Genomic DNA, 18066 nt, shown 5'->3' on the forward strand with positions numbered 1-18066 from the left:
GGGATAGAACAAAAAGGTTTCCTTTTCAAAGGCCTTCTATCTGAACTGGGATAGAGCAAAAAGGTTTTCTGAAGTGATTCTTTTTTCTTTTTTGTTTGGTGTGGAAACAAGAACCCTTGTTCAGGCTACATACACACTTTCTCCCTCCTCGTCTGGCATCAGCGTTGAGGTGGATCATCACCTGCAACATGGCGCGCCTGCCTGCCTGCTCGGTAGTGAGCGGGTGTTCTTCAAAATCATCACTACAGTGTTTGTTCTTCAAAATCATCATCACAAGAGTGTCGTTCTTCAAAATCATCATCACAAGTGTCGTTCTTCAAAATCATCAATACAGTGTTCGTTCTTCAAAATCATCACAACAATGTCGTTCTTCAAAATCATCACAACAATGTCGTTCTTCAAAATCATCACAACAATGTCGTTCTTCAAAATCACCACAACAGTGTCGTTCGCTTCTTACACCGTATTACTGTTCGTGACGTCACTCTGTTTACCTTGAAGTGATGTTCCAATGGTGTCGCTGAACACGTGACAACAAACGGAAGGACTAACGAAAGATATTACGAACGTAAAAAAAATAATACTCATACTCATAATATGAACTTTAAAATAAAGCGTCACACAAGCAGAAAAAAACCGAGCTATGAAGTCTTCAAGAATGCCACTGGAATACGTATCAAATAGATATACAAAACTAAACAAGAGACCCCAGGAAGAGAGAGAGAGAGAGAGAGAGAGAGAGAGAGAGAGAGAGAGAGAGAGAGAGAGAGAGAGAGAGAGAGACTATTCAATGCACACAGCCAGGAGGAGTGAGAAACAGGCACGCCACAGCTGCAGAATTACTCAAAAGACAACTGATGATTATCTACGGTTAAAATAAGTCCCAGATATGCTTGTGATTGTCGCTTAAGTAATGCTTGCTGTGTAGGGAAACAGTATTATACTTATCAAGCAATAAGTGTGGTGAGCGCTACGCGCTTGCCCCTCTCTCTCTCTCTCTCTCTCTCTCTCTCTCTCTCTCTCTCTCTCTCAACCTATCTCTTGATCACACTATCTATTTTTCTATCTATCTGTACTCCCCGACCCTTGACTGCCAGGGGGAACAGAGCGAGTGAGAAGTCGTGTTGTACGAGGCTGTGTCACCGTCCGCGAACAGAAATGATAACAACGTCTTCCAGGATCTTTCTTTCCAGCCCCGGTGAAGCCCACCTTACCCTGCTACCTTGCGCTGCAGGGAGCACCAGAAAAAAAAAGAGAGGTCCTTGGGGTTGCATCACTTAATATATATATATATATATATATATATATATATATATATATATATATATATATATATATATATATATATGTATATATATATATATATATATATATATATATATATATATATATATATATATATATATATATATATATATATACGTCAAATATCTCGGGGAAACGAAAAGTAAAAGTAAAGTGATTGTTGATGTCATGCAGCGCATCGCTGGGCCTCGCTGCGAACACTTCCAGATAACACTCGATGTCCGGGCACCACACACACACACACACACACACACACACACACACACACACACACACTGCACCCGACGGTAGCCCAGGCTGGACAAAGGAGCACCACCAGCTCGCCTGACGGTATTACCATAAGCCTCGAGCAGCCATTTAGGTAGTAGAATCCTCGTCCTCCAGAACCCGACCCGACCAGACCAGCCACCAACCTCTGTACTCCCTCCTGCTGGCGTGCGGCGACCCGACTCCCACCAGCTCCTGTAGAACGAGGCCCTTCAGACGACCACCCCCTTCTCTGTTCAAGTGGTAATTTCTCCTTCCCCCTGGAAGCACATGGTTTATGATACTCCCATGTCGGCGGGGTCAGCGGCGAGTTGAGTACGACCTTATAAGGGCCTGGACGCCAAAGACTGGTTTTACTGCAGACCCTCACAGTCTGGTTGAACTTGGGAGGCCGAGCATTATATAGAGATATACATATTTGAGCAGGAGGGACCAGCTGGGGTCAGGACCACACAGTCACCCGAGGCTGAAGAGGATGTTGTTACGGCCCCCATCCTCAGCTTCAAGCTCCTCCTCGAGAGGCGTGGAGGCTGAGGACATCGACCTCCAAGCACTGAGGTCGAGCGTTTTCAGGGAGAGGGGTGATGGTGGGGGTGGTGGGGGGAGAAGGGTTTCTTGAAGAAGACCCCTCGAGCGGCGGGGGAGAAGAAGAGAGGGAGGGAGTGGGTGTAAGAGCCCAGCACCTGGTCGGACCTGCGCTCACAGTGCCTCCCAGCATCGCCGACACATAAAGCACACACACACACACACACACACACACACGTAATCCCGGGTATTACCAAGCCTGGGACTTTTTTTTTCTGCTGGCGAACATGGAATTCTCAGCCTCCAGCCAGCGACTTAAGGCCGAGGGAACGTACTGCAGACCACGGGTCTCCGTCGCTCACCAACTGAAGTCACAACTTTTCTTTTTCTCTTTCGGTTGAGCATCAGCGAGCTCAGGACTCTTCAAGTTGGTGACCATATAGGTGCCCCCTTTCCCCTAACCCATCACTAAGGTGGGAACGATTTGGCAGGAACCAAGAAGACCTTCGCCCCAGGGTGAAGAAGGCACTATTTTGCTGGCGTTCATTTCTGCCAGCTTCCACCCCGGGGAGTCGCGGAACCTTTTGCTGTGTTGATGTGTGGGCGGATCACTGTGGCCCGCCTCGAGGGGTTGAATCCTCTCTCTCTCTCTCTCTCTCTCTCTCTCTCTCTCTCTCTCTCTCTCTCTCTCTCTCTCTCTCCCTCTCTTCACTTGATGACTGTCACTGTCTGTCTGTCCGTCTTCCTGGAATCTGGTACCACCCTTAGGGGGTGAAAAAAAAATATCACAAAACCGTGTGGAACGGGTGACGGGTGCCCTGGCCTCAACCAGATGGCTCACAGCTCTTTACGTAGTCTCGTTTGATTGAGTAAATGGGAAGGAACATTCATCATCACACCTCACTGATAATATGAAATTAGGTTGGCCTTTTAATTCACAGCGCCGATACAGAAATCCTCCTCCGTGAAATGCCCAAAACAAGAAGGATTTTGTGAAGACGCAACGTTGTTTCAGAGAAATTCTCTTGTATCACTTCATAATGCTATCAAACTTCTTCTCCTTCTTCTTCTTCTTCTTCTTCTTCTTCTTCTTCTTCTTCTTCTTCTTCTTGGAATGTTTTTGATTCAAGACGGTCTTGGTGTAGAACTCGTGTGTTGCAGGACTCCGGGTTCGAGCCCCGCCGTTCCTTGTAGAACTCCATGTTGTAGAACTTCGCTGTAAAACTCTCCTCACGGCTGATGTGTTCCACGGTGTGTTTGCTCCAGGATCTCGCAACTCAACTCGTAACCCTGTCGGCGTGGGTAACACCTTTTTGTGGGGTGTTACTAACGCTTGTTATCACCGTCACACGCGTTACGAGCCAGGAGTGTGACGGAGTTAGCTTCCACCGTCACAAGAGTTATCAAAATACTACTGCGTCACGCATCACAGATCACTGTACTTGTAACACTGTGTTGCTATTTCGGCGCCCCAGTCGCTCCTTTGTGTCCGTCTATTGTGTTGGCGGGTCCAGCAACACTCCTGTATGTGTTACATTCAACACAAACACAAAGGAGCACTTAACACTGTGTCTGTGTTACGTACGAACACTTGTACGGAATGATATGTACGTACATACCTTGGCCAACATTTTGTGTTGCTACTTGATAAGTAACTAACTCATTTACATAACGTCAAATACCAAGTGTTGCCTCGCTGTCGGCGGAGGTAAACAGAGACGAGAGTGATTGCTGCGTACAGAAAATGTAACGTGGGTACGAAGTCAGGGGATAAAGAAAACGAAGAGGTAAATATACCGAGGTCTCTTTGTTAACCCCTCCAGTCCGGCGACTTAACCCCTCCAGTCCGGCGACTTAACCCCACCAGTACTACGACTTAACCCCTCCAGTCCGGCGACTTAACCCCTCCAGTACTACGACTTAACCCCTCCAGTCCGGCGACTTAACCCCTCCAGTCCGGCGACTTAACCCCTCCAGTACTACGACTTAACCCCTCCAGTACTACGACTTAACCCCTCCAGTACTACGACTTAACCCCTCCAGTACTACGACTTAACCCCTCCAGTCCGGCGACTTAACCCCTCCAGTCGGGCGACTTAACCCCTCCAGTCCGGCGACTTAACCCTTCCCTTCAAGTACAACGACGCATCAAGTGGCGTCTTTGTTCCGAATCAGGTACCGTGTACGACCAGGGTATAGTCAAAGCTCACGAGACGCCAGCCTGGGGCGCCCTAGTGGCAGTGGACGAGGTGTAACCCTGCTCCTGCTGGCGGTGATGGAACGGCTCTTATCTGCTGATGACGCCGTGTGGGTAGACACGTGTTGCGATGATGATGATGATGATGATGATGATGATGATGATGATGATGATGACGGTGTCTTCACCACAGGGTTACCTCGACAGGCACAGACGGCGTCTACTATGATAAAGCCGTGGGTGGAGGAGGGTTGCACGGGAGCGAACACTCTCCCACCACCGTCCCTCAGACGGATTAGTACGCTGTGTGGGAGAGAGAGAGAGAGAGAGAGAGAGAGAGAGAGAGAGAGAGAGAGAGAGAGAGAGAGAGAGAGAGAGAGAGAGAGAGAAGGGGACTTTACGAGACTTGTGGTGGTGGTGGTAGTGGTGTGTGTGTGTGTGTGTTCCCACTCCACGGGACTACATGCCACCTGAGGCAGACAGGCTACCGAGGGGCTACTGGTCCCCGGCTACGTTGGCGTAGTTCCCGTGTGTGGACTACGGCTCCTTCGCTCAGCTCCCCCGTCTACCTGGAAGGATTGCGGACCTCATCGTCCCTACACTCACAAGCTGTTGTTGTTGTTGTTGTTGTGTTGTTTATCCACTTTCGTAATGTTCTCTTGGCTTCGTGGGTACTGTTAGGATTAAGAGGCAATTAACACCACAGAGGGTCATTAGCCAGGGCCTTAATCACACACATCTGATGGATAAAACTATGCACGTTTTGCTTCCAACTTTGGTTACGTCAACCAAAGCTCTTCTCCAGCATCTAAAACATAGTATATATGAATATATATATATATATATATATATATATATATATATATATATATATATATATATATATATATATATATATATATATATATATATATATGGGGAGGTGATAACAAGTAGTGGTGATGTGAGAAGGAGATGGAATGAGTATTTTGAAGGTTTGTTGAATGTGTCTGATGACAGAGTGGCAGATATAGGGTGTTTTGGTCGAGGTGGTGTGCAAAGTGAGAGGGTTAGGGAAAATGATTTGGTAAACAGAGAAGAGGTAGTAAAAGCTTTGCGGAAGATGAAAGCCGGCAAGGCAGCAGGTTTAGATGGTATTGCAGTGGAATTTATTAAAAAAGGGGGTGACTGTATTGTTGACTGGTTGGTAAGGTTATTTAATGTATGTATGACTCATGGTGAGGTGCCTGAGGATTGGCGGAATGCGTGCATAGTGCCATTGTACAAAGGCAAAGGGGATAAGAGTGAGTGCTCAAATTACAGAGGTATAAGTTTGTTGAGTATTCCTGGTAAATTATATGGGAGGGTATTGATTGAGAGGGTGAAGGCATGTACAGAGCATCAGATTGGGGAAGAGCAGTGCGGTTTCAGAAGTGGTAGAGGATGTGTGGATCAGGTGTTTGCTTTGAAGAATGTATGTGAGAAATACTTAGAAAAGCAAATGGATTTGTATGTAGCATTTATGGATCTGGAGAAGGCATATGATAGAGTTGATAGAGATGCTCTGTGGAAGGTATTAAGAATATATGGTGTGGGAGGCAAGTTGTTAGAAGCAGTGAAAAGTTTTTATCGAGGATGTAAGGCATGTGTACGTGTAGGAAGAGAGGAAAGTGATTGGTTCTCAGTGAATGTAGGTTTGCGGCAGGGGTGTGTGATGTCTCCATGGTTGTTTAATTTGTTTATGGATGGGGTTGTTAGGGAGGTAAATGCAAGAGTCCTGGAAAGAGGGGCAAGTATGAAGTCTGTTGGGGATGAGAGAGCTTGGGAAGTGAGTCAGTTGTTGTTCGCTGATGATACAGCGCTGGTGGCTGATTCATGTGAGAAACTGCAGAAGCTGGTGACTGAGTTTGGTAAAGTGTGTGGAAGAAGAAAGTTAAGAGTAAATGTGAATAAGAGCAAGGTTATTAGGTACAGTAGGGTTGAGGGTCAAGTCAATTGGGAGGTGAGTTTGAATGGAGAAAAACTGGAGGAAGTGAAGTGTTTTAGATATCTGGGAGTGGATCTGGCAGCGGATGGAACCATGGAAGCGGAAGTGGATCATAGGGTGGGGGAGGGGGCGAAAATTTTGGGAGCCTTGAAAAATGTGTGGAAGTCGAGAACATTATCTCGGAAAGCAAAAATGGGTATGTTTGAAGGAATAGTGGTTCCAACAATGTTGTATGGTTGCGAGGCGTGGGCTATGGATAGAGTTGTGCGCAGGAGGATGGACGTGCTGGAAATGAGATGTTTGAGGAAAATGTGTGGTGTGAGGTGGTTTGATCGAGTAAGTAACGTAAGGGTAAGAGAGATGTGTGGAAATAAAAAGAGCGTGGTTGAGAGAGCAGAAGAGGGTGTTTTGAAATGGTTTGGGCACATGGAGAGAATGAGTGAGGAAAGATTGACCAAGAGGATATATGTGTCGGAGGTGGAGGGAACGAGGAGAAGAGGGAGACCAAATTGGAGGTGGAAAGATGGAGTGAAAAAGATTTTGTGTGATCGGGGCCTGAACATGCAGGAGGGTGAAAGGAGGGCAAGGAATAGAGTGAATTGGAGCGATGTGGTATACAGGGGTTGACGTGCTGTCAGTGGATTGAATCAAGGCATGTGAAGCGTCTGGGGTAAACCATGGAAAGCTGTGTAGGTATGTATATTTGCGTGTGTGGACGTGTGTATAAACATGTGTATGGGGGGGGGGGGTTGGGCCATTTCTTTCGTCTGTTTCCTTGCGCTACCTCGCAAATGCGGGAGACAGCGACAAAGTATAAAAAAAAAAAAAAAAAATATATATATATATATATTCCTATGAGTCCACGGGGAAAATGAAACACGATAAGGTCCCACGCGCAAAATTGTGATCCTTTCCAATATATATATATATATATATATATATATATATATATATATATATATATATATATATATATATATATATATAATATATATATATGTATATATATATTATATATATATATATATATATATATATATATATATATATATATATATATATATATATATATATATATATATACATATATATATATATATATACATATATATACATATATATATATATATATATATATATATATATATATATATATATATATATACATACATACATATACATATTCACTGGAGTACCAGCGCAAAATTTGTCTACCATGACGAAGCGTAATCCAGTGGCAGGAAATTTTTTTTTCCGCTAGTAAACCAGTGAGAATTTTTTGTGTCAGTACATTACCAAGGATTGGTTCTTACTGGTGCACGGAAATCACTCGCTCTGGCAAGATAATGAACCACCTCCAGAAATCGAGATACGGGTCCCTCTCCACGGCAAGACGGGTCCCTCCCCACTGCAAGAGAAGTCCCTCTCCACTGCAAGACGGGAACCTCTCCACGGCAAGACGGGCCCCTCTCCACGGCAAGACGGGTCCCTCTCCACGGCACGGCAAGAGAGGTCCCTCTCCACGGCAAGACGGGTCCCTCTACACTGCAAGAGGTCCCTCTCCACGGCAAGAGAGGTCCCTCTCCACGGCAAGACGGGTCCCTCTCCACTGCAAGAGAGGTCCCTCTCCACGGCAAGACATACGCAGTCATCCACGCCAACCAAATGATCGTGGATAGAGCACAACAGACAAGAGGGCCGAAGCAAGCTTCGGCTTCGGGTTCGACCTCACGAAGCCAGCTCTTGCAAGGCCATGGCTTCGAATTCATTCCTTTTTTTTAAGGGGCTTCGACTTGGGCTTCGACGAAGAACGATCCTGGGGCGAGAGAAGGTACAGCCAGGGCTTTTGGCTTCGGCTGATTTCAAGAGACCATGAACATTCCTTGAGGGAAAAGAAATGAATCCTAGAAATGTGCAAACAACATCTTCCGGCGACAACTCTGGCTTAAAAGCTGGGGGAATGTGGAAGAACGGGTGTTGATACAGCATACATTATACTGTAGTTTCGTTCACAGGGAGGCTCCTGCTGCCGGAGGCAAGGGGTTGTGGAGGGGAGGAGGAGGAGGAGGAGGAGGAGAAGGAGAAGGAGGAGGAGGAGGAGGAGGAGGTTGCACCTGAGCGGGAGGAGGGAGGTCCTAGAGCGCCATTGCGATGAGTGTGGGTAAGTGAGGAGGAACACCAAGGTGCTACCTCTTACCTTGCCTCACCAGTCCATCATGCTACACACACACACACACTCACCTATAAGTGAGTGTAAACCTCACCCCACTCCTGGCTCATCAGGCCTCCAGCACACCTGGATTCTTGTCTTGGAAGAATAAGAAAAAAATATTATAAGTGAGAGTCGTCATGCCAGAAGCTGTGGTGGAGAGAGAGAGAGAGAGAGAGAGAGAGAGAGAGAGAGAGAGAGAGAGAGAGAGAGAGAGAGAGAGAAGCACCTGAGACTCTACCACTGGGATAGGGTTAGCTCATGGAGTCTCTACTTTGGTGGCATCTTGAAAATTTACGAAAAAAAAAAGAAAAAAGATGCTGATGATGATGATGATGGTGTATGTATGTCTGTGTGTGGACTGAGCGCCGGCGGCCTGTAAGTGGATGATCATAGCAACCTGGATCAGGGAAGGGAACTTGACAACCACTGTCGTGCTGGCTGACTGCCCCTGACGTCACTGAAAAAAAAACAACCCTTCAGATACCCAGGCGGGCAGTGGCTCCCTTGCAAGTGGTGGCTTGTAGCCCTGGGAGAGATGAGTGTGATTCACCAATGGCTTGAGCTCAGTACGATCTCTCCCTTGAGGAGAATCGCGTTGCCAGCGATCGGTCAAGTGGGCTTCCAGTTGGCCAAAACCAATCACCAGATGCTAAGGAGGCTGGAGGTTGAGAGGCCCCGGCTTGCCATTGGGTCAGCTGCCTTGTTACGTCGTTGACTGTCAGGTGAACAGCCCTGGCGTGCCAATGGTCCGCGGCCTTAGCCTGCCATTAGCCAGTGTTCAGTAGCCTTGGCTTGTCATTGGCTGTGAGGTTAAGAGCCGTGGCTTGCCATTGGTCCGCAGCCTTGGTATGTCGTTGGCTGTAAGGCTAGCAGCCATTGGTCAGCAGCCTTGGCCTGTCATTGGTTGTGAGGGTCATCCACTAGCTGGAGAACCATTGCATAGGCCAGGAGGTGATTCCGTTAATAATACCGAGTAATGATTGGCCAGGAAACGGCAGGGGGTAAACTTCATGTAATTCTCTTTTGGCTGATTACAAATTCACATATATACGAAGTAGTAATTTACTGTGATATGTTATTGACTGCTTGTATGGATTACATGTGTATTATGTGAGTAGATATATTGATTTATTTTGTCCATACATGTTACTGATGAAGACATCATCAAATTTCAGTTCAAAAGGATTATGTTTCTTGTTTTCTTGTTCCGAGACTTGTGACCATGCTAACCGTTTTCTCTCGTCCCATCAGAGTGTCGGCCGTGCTCGGAGGACGAGCTCCTGCACCTGTACTGCGCGGCGGACTTCGTGGCCAAGGGCACCATCGTCGGAGTGACGGACGACCCCCACCTGAGCCGCACCACCATCACCATCCGCGCCACCAAGCTCTTCCAGCAGACCTCCCCCGTCTTCAGGCACTCCCGCGGCCACGGCAGGAAGCACGCGAGGGGCAAGACGAGTCCTGCGAAGGAGGAGGAGGAGGAGGAGGACCTCGGGTTCCTCAGCAACCTAGTGCTGGAGGAAGGGGGCTACGTGGGCCGCGTGGAGGTGCCACTGCAGTGTGGGGCTCGGGCGGGCGAGGGGGAGTTCCTGGTGATGGGCGTGATGCGCCTTGGCCAACCCATCTTGCGATGTGCCCCAAGACACGAGGAGTGGCTGACCCTAGCTCGAGGGGCGCAGGCCAGAGCGCAGTGTGTCCTCGAGACCTGAGGCTCAACGGACGGAGGCGTCGCGTGTCGGTGGATACCGTCCACAGACGACTCCTGAGGGTGAAAGCTGAGGGAATGTATTCATCCCTCTCCCCACCAAAAAAAACAATGTGTTGTGATGTGGTTGATTTGACGAACGTGGCGACAATGATGATGATGATGATGATGATGATGATGATGACGAGGAGATGATACAGGGAAATTCATCCTTGCCATGCGAAGCAATACGGCAATAATAAACCAAGTGTTTTAAAGGAAAAGAAAATTTTTTTTTCTTAAAACATGAAGTGCCACTTTGGTGCAATATATACGTATATGTGTCTTTGTAGGAGACTGAAACAATGGAAGTCATAGGTGATACCACTATAGTTAGTCAGTGTCCAGTGTGTGTGTTCGTGTGTGTGTAGTAGTAGTGGAGAGAGAGAAGAGACACGAAAACACTCTCCAAACACGAAGCAATACCGTGTCTCGTCACGGAAGACTGAACCTCAATGACCCAGTAACCCTATGACTTGAAATTAGTGAACCTCGTACACACGCACACACACACACGCACATACACCCATTAACGCTTCATCTCAACCTCTTGTTGGGATCCCGAACCTTTCCAGTGCCGAACCCAGTACGGAGGCGGAGAAGCCTGCCTTCTCTCTCGCCCAACCAGACAGTTGTATGAACAAGTCTCTTTAGTGCCACTGTTGCCCGTCTCGACTGGTGCCATAAGTGTTGTGACTGACGACCTGGCCACCGTACGCCAGGTCTCACTGAGTTGTACAATTGTTGTGATGCTTATTATCTCTTTTTTAAGCACCGAGCCTGAAGCAGGGGACCACGAAGTGAGCTCCCCCCACGAATTTCACTACCGTTCTTTCCCAGGTGTACAGTCGAATGGACCGTGTGTACAAGCCACGGTTGATTCATTCATTTTTTCCCTGAAGAAGTTAATGACAAACGACCCCTCCCCTCTCCTCAGCATACAACTTGTGATGGGGGCATTATACCACAGGTTTAATGATACAGTAACGCTTGTATTCACTCGAAGATTACACAAAAAATATGATGCCCTCCGCCCCCATTGTAAATTGTCAGTATGTGATCTCTTTCAGTACTTTGACTGAGAACCTGTTGTTGTATATAATATCCGTTTCCTTTATGTAAATACTTGAAGATTATTCATATTTTTCTGGTAGGTCTATTTTTTTAAGTCAAGATTACGGAAAAAATTTAATGTTCTAAGTTGTCAAAAGTTGTAGGAAATGCTAATATCCTTCGTCCGTATATTGGAACATAGATTGACAGAACATCTGTGATGTTGAGGGATGACTTAAGAAAGTAGCTGTCACCATAAGATGAGCCAGATGTGTCAGCTGGCGCAAGCATCTGTCTTCAGGATGGGGTTTGAGGGGGGGTCCTCTCACAGATGTGCAAGAAGGGGTCAGTTAACTATTAGCATCCTGCTGGTGTACAAAGCTGTAGAAATGATATATTTTCTTCCTTTCTCCAAGGTGGTTCGCTTTTGTGAATGTCCCAGTGCAAGAAACTACCCCATTCGAGGGAGTTCTAGTTCTTGAAATGACCAGTGCTTGCAATGTCTGGTTTACAAATGCCCCCACAGCTGTAATGATGCGCAATTCTGATGGTGTTGTAGTTCGCTGATGACGCCGTCGGAGTGGCATCCTATACACTGAGGGTTGCATTCTGACGGGAAGTTCGTGGTCACTTCTGGGCAACTACGATTTTATCTTCTCCATTTGTGCTTTTTAAAGGCAGCCACTCGGAGGGCTGGTCTTAAGTAGTGAGTTAACTATCAAAATATATGTAACTTTTTGACTATACAATCAAATGAAATTTCTCTGGTCAAACCAAAAAAAAAAAAAAAAAAAAAATAAGTAGAAAATTACTTTTTTATAAGTAAATTCATTTCGTAACTATATTTACGGTTTCACATAAACATAGTTCATTTTACATATGAAATATTGTTTACCAATCAAGATAATATCTAGTATACTTTAATATATGTTCATCAGAGAACTATTTTACTATAAATAAACAGAACTTCAATTTTTTAAATAATCTATAATGAAGATAGTCACTATCATTACTACTTAAAACTCAAAATTTTACCAGTGAACTTTGGGATTCATTAAGTTGAACCCAATTTGGACAGTGACCTCTGGGCCTGACAGAAGTGACCACTAACAAGAACCAATTCTTTTTTGTCTCCCCCGAAGTTACAAATCTTATTATTTATTTATGTTGTTTGTGCGGAAGCATTTCCAGTTCATGTATATTACTTTTTCACCATCTCTTCTCATCTGTTGCTGTTCCTTTATTAATCCATGAATCTAAAGGTGCCATTAGAATAACCTAGGTCATTATATGTATATACTGTAATTTGTATGGTGTAGAGGGACTGATTATATATATATATATATATATGTATATATATATATATATATATATATATATATATATATATATATATATATATATATATATATATATATATATATATGTATATATATATATATATATATATATATATATATATATATTAAAACAGCTGTAAGGGCATACTTATTGATTGATCTCAGTACTGTACAACGTGACAGTTGTACACATGTACATCTGCTGTAACCAGAGCTGTACTGTACTACGCGCAGGTCTGACCTTAATTCAATCCTACAAAACACTGTGTTCCTTCTGAACGTAATCTCAGCATCCAAATTCTAATCACAGAGTCTGTGATTAGTGGAATAATTTGATAAAAAAAAATATATATAGAGAGAGAGATGAATGTTTCTTTGAGTATTGATCTCTTGAGCATAATATTACGACCCTTGAGCACAAAGGTACGACCCTTGAGCACGAAGGTACGACCCTTGAGCACAGAGGTACAACCCTTGAGCACGAAGGTACGACCCTTGAACACGAAGGTACGACCCTTGAGCACGAAGGTACGACCCTTGAGCAGGAAGGTACGACCCTTGAGCACGAAGGTACGACCCTTGAGCGCGAAGGTACGACCTTTGAGCAAGACGGTACAACCCTTGAGCGCGAAGGTACGACCCTTGAGCAAGACGGTACAACCCTTGAGCGTGAAGGTACGACCCTTGAGCGCGAAGGTGCGACCCTTGAGCACGACGGTACGACCCCCTGGGTATGAAAGCCTGACCTTTGCCATGACCTGTAAGGGCCGAACCACATCATCACACCTCAGGGTAGCTGTGACGTACTGAGGGTCGTCATCTTATGCTGTAGGAGTTTAAATTTCTTTTAAGAATAACAAAATACATATCACCACAGATGTTCTAACTCTTATCACCTCTTATCAAGGCAAGATAGCACAATGTCCTCATAGCTAACAGCCGCTGAACATAGAAAGGCAAATCCCCTTTAAATCCTATTATATTGAAACTAGTCGTGATTTTAGAGATTAATGGATTAACATTGACGTGGTCGAGCCACTGTACATATTGATTAATATTTTTTTTGTTTTCTCCATTGTTCCCGCAACCGTGAATTCGTTGTGCCAAATTAATCCTTTCCTTGTTTATTTTTTTGTTCTTCTCATGTTTTCCCTATTTGTTTCCTTCTTCTTTTTTTGTTATTGAGCTGTACTTATGTAAACTTATGATGACGTGTTTGTATATATTGTGATGATTATAAGTGAATATATTTGGACTTTGAATTAAACGGTCGTATCATTTCATCCTTTGGTATAAGATACTAAATCATGTACAAATTCGAAGCATATGTTGAACCCTGGTTGTGGCTCCCGGTCCACAGTCAACCCAGCTGTTCATCGAACCCTAAGGGTTTGGTCAATAGAATGGGTCTCTAGCTCAGGCTGAGTTGTATATATATATATATATATATATATATATATATATATATATATATATATATATATATATATATATAGCATTAATTAGATGGCCTTGATTACGGCTTCGGTTGCCCGTGCCATCTCAGCTAAACGAAAGAAAACACAAAAAATCAAAAACTATGAAAAATAAAACTGGAATATGTAAATGGAATGGGTACAAAGCCCCCAAGAAACATAGATATCCCTGGTTGATGTACTTAATGGGATTCTAGGACAACTGCTAAAATGCTATGAACTTAGCAAATGCTATGACAAATAGAGGAGAACCAACAGATTGCTGCTAAAATGTTATATGAGTTTAGCAAATGTTATGATGAATGCCACAGAACTAACATATTGCTACTAAAATGTAATAAAGTTAACAAAGTGTTGCTCTGATATCTACCATATTCCCATAGTCTTTGAATACCACCTCAACTCCCATGTTCTTAAGACACCTTGAATTTCGGCCTTCTCTCTGATCACCAGTGTGGCTTTCGTAAGGCGAGATCCACTGGTGATATTCTTTCCTGTCGTGTTAATGTCTGGTCATCCTCCCAGAAGGATGATGGGGGTAATCTTGTGTAGCTGCCCATGATATATTCCAAGCTTTTGACACGTTGTGGCATCGGGGTCTCATGTCTAAGCTCCCCTCTTTTGGCTTCCCTCCCACACTTTGCTCCCTCATATCTAGCTTCCTCTCTGGCCGATCTATCTCTGTGGTTGTTGATGGATCAGCCTCTCCCCTGTACTCCATCAGCAGTGGTGTCCCTCAAGGTTTTCGTCCTGTCTCTTACCGTTTTCTCCTTATTATCAATAATTTCGTTTCTTCTGCAGATAAGCAAATGCACTCATAAGCTGCCGACTCAACACAGCGTTCCTCCACATCCTGCATATCTGCTCCTTCTTCTTCTCTCTCGATCTGCATCACTTCTCGACACAAACTTTTTTCTGCAAACTCAGACTTGGACAGGCTATTTCAGGGTGGTACAAGGAATCTGTTTTAAGTTTAATGCCTCCAAGACCTAGTTACTCTTGAAGAATCCACACATCTTTCCTTTCTCCTATGACGGATCTGCAATTTCAGCTCTTACCTCAATGATCACATTACGTATTATTGTGAGATCCACACTATCTTGGAAATCCTACATTTCGGAAATAATCAAGTCTGTCTCTATGAAACTGGGTGTCCTATTCAGATGTCGAAATTTCTCCTGTTTTGAACAGTTGCTCCGTTTATACAAGGGATTGATCCGTCCTTGTATGGAATACTGCTCTCACAGCTGGGGCGGCTCTAGCTCTGCTTCCTTTTTTGACAGGGTTGAGTCGAAAGCGATTCGACATACAAAATGTCCCAGACTAACATCCAAGCTTGACCCCCTTGCCCTACGCCGCATTGTTGGTTCACTTTCCCTCTTCTGTAGGTATCACTTTGGTTTTTGCTCCCGAGAGCTAGCTGCTTGTGTGCCCCCCACCACCACTAGCTAGACCACGCAATACTCGGCAAGCTGATGCGTCACATGGTTACTGTGTGGCCGCTGGCAACTCAAAAGGGTGGGCCGTTTTGATAACTGTTACCTTCCCTACACGTCGAAGCACTGGAACTCTCTACCCTCTCATGTCTCTCCCTATAACTATGGCTTGGCACATGGTAAAAGACAGGTTTTTCCACCACCTCCAAAATTCGCAAGTACTCTTCCTTGTCTGTTCTTTTTTCCCTACCATTACCATCTCTATATTTCAATCAAGGCCCGGCCTTGATGTGGACTTCTGTCCAGACTGGAGCCTTAAACGAAAGAAAAAAAAAAAAGAATGCTCTGGTAAATGCCAGAGGACTAAGAAATTGCTTTTATAGTCTCTTCATTTTATAGAATTATACACATGGAGATATGACGCATTAAATGCGTACACGGGGAATGACTAGACCCTTTAAGCTACGCATTTTGCCACCCTTACGCTTAACCAACGATTTTCCCACGCAGTGAATAGCTAAAGTAACAGTGTCGGGTGTGGGAACCACTTGGTCAATGACTTGCTACAGACGGTACGACCCTTGAGCACGACACTACGATCCCTGAGCACGACGCTACGATCCCTGAGCACGACGCTAGATCCATGAGCAAGACGGTACGACCCTAAAGCACGACGCTACGATCATTGAGCACGACGGTACGATCCCTGAGCACGACGGTACGATCATTGAGCACGACGCTACGATCCCTGAGCACGACGGTACGATCATTGAGCACGACGCTACGATCCCTGAGCAAGACGGTACGATCCCTGAGCACGACGCTAGATCCATGAGCAAGACGGTACGACCCTAGAGCACGACGCTACGATCCTTGAGCAAGACGGTACGACCCTAGAGCACGACGCTACGATCCCTGAGCACGACGCTACGATCCTTGAGCAAGACGCTACGATCCCTGAGCACGACGGTACGATCCCTGAGCAAGACGCTACGATCCCTGAGCACGACGGTACGATCCCTGAGCAAGACGGTACGATCCCTGAGCACGACGCTATGATCCTTGAGCAAGACGCTACGATCCCTGAGCAAGACGGTACGATCCCTGAGCACGACGGTATGATCCCTGAGCAAGACGGTACGATCATTGAGCACGACGGTACGATCCCTGAGCAAGACGCTACGATCCCTGTGGTCGTACCGTCGTGCCCCAGGGTCGTGGCGTCGTGCTTAAGGATAGTTTCCTCGTGCTCATGTGGTCGTACCGTCGTGCCCCAGGGCCTTAACAGTCGTGCTCATGTGGTCGTACCGTCGTGCCCCAGGGTCTTAGCGTCGTGCTCATGTGGTCGTACCGTCGTGCTCATGTGGTCGTACCGTCGTGCCCCAGGGTCTTACCGTCGTGCTCATGTGGTCGTACCGTCGTGCTCATATGGTCGTACCGTCATGCCCCAGGGTCTTAGCGTCGTGCTCATGTGGTCGTACCGTCGTGCCCCAGGGTCTCACCGTCGTGCTCATGTGGTCGTACCGTCGTGCTCATGTGGTTGTACCGTCGTGCTCATGTGGTCGTACCGTCGTGCCCCAGGGTCTCACCGTCGTGCTCATGTGGTCGTACCGTCGTGCTCATGTGGTTGTACCGTCGTGCCCCAGGGTCTTACCGTCGTGCTCATGTGGTCGTACCGTCGTGCCCCAGGGTCTTACCGTCGTGCTCATATGGTCGTAACGTCGTGCTCATGTGGTCGTACCGTCGTGCCCCAGGGTCGTGGCGTCGTGCTCAAGGATCGTTTCCTCGTGCTCATGTGGTCGTGCCCTCGTGCCCCAGGGTCGTACTGTCGTGCTCAAGGATCGTGCCGTCGTGCTCATATGGTCGTATCGTCGTGTTCATATGGTCGTACCGTCGTGCTCATGTGGTCGTACCGACGTGCTCCTGGGGCTGAACATCTCAACACACGAGGGATCTCACCCGGGGAATCGTACCAGTTGTGAACCAGTTTCTCCCGCTGGGTCCAGCCCTTGAGAACAGGATATGCCGATCTAATTACCAGTTAGCCTCTGTGACGATCTAATTACCACCTGGCCTCCGTGACGATCTACTCACCAGTTGGCCTCCTCCGCGCAATACCATCAAAATTTGTTCAAAAGTCGGACCTGTTCAATTGTTCGGTGATTAAAAGTCTTTCCAAATACCTGTACCTTAAAAACCACACAATAATAATGTGTGTGTGTATATATATATATATATATATATATATATATATATATATATATATATATATATATATATATATATACATGTAAAGATCATGAATTCGATTCTATAAGTGGAAAGCAGATGGCCAGACGATGATGACTGAGAGGAACTGCTGAGGTTTCTTAACACACACACACACAGACACAGACACACACACACACAGACACAGACACACACACACACACACACACACACACACACAGACACACACACACACACACACACACACACACACACACACAAAGTTTTCTTCAGGAAGGATGACTTGCGTGTGCAACAACAACAACATGAGGAGAAAG

The 18066-nt window shown here is 45.7% G+C and overlaps 1 protein-coding gene across 1 annotated transcript in view; it reads left to right on the plus strand.

Annotated features, from left to right (window-relative positions):
- The window catches only part of LOC139759797 (meteorin-like protein), a 141836-nt gene extending 127960 nt beyond the window's left edge, over positions 1-13876 (plus strand). The window contains exon 3 of the mRNA XM_071682264.1: positions 9724-13876. Coding sequence (XP_071538365.1) covers positions 9724-10181 — 458 coding nt within the window. The 3' untranslated portion in view covers positions 10182-13876. The remainder of the gene's footprint in view (positions 1-9723) is intronic.
- Positions 13877-18066: the final 4190 nt, after the last annotated feature.

Source organism: Panulirus ornatus, chromosome 34, assembly GCF_036320965.1.
Source record: "Panulirus ornatus isolate Po-2019 chromosome 34, ASM3632096v1, whole genome shotgun sequence".
NCBI classification, from domain to species: domain Eukaryota; kingdom Metazoa; phylum Arthropoda; class Malacostraca; order Decapoda; family Palinuridae; genus Panulirus; species Panulirus ornatus.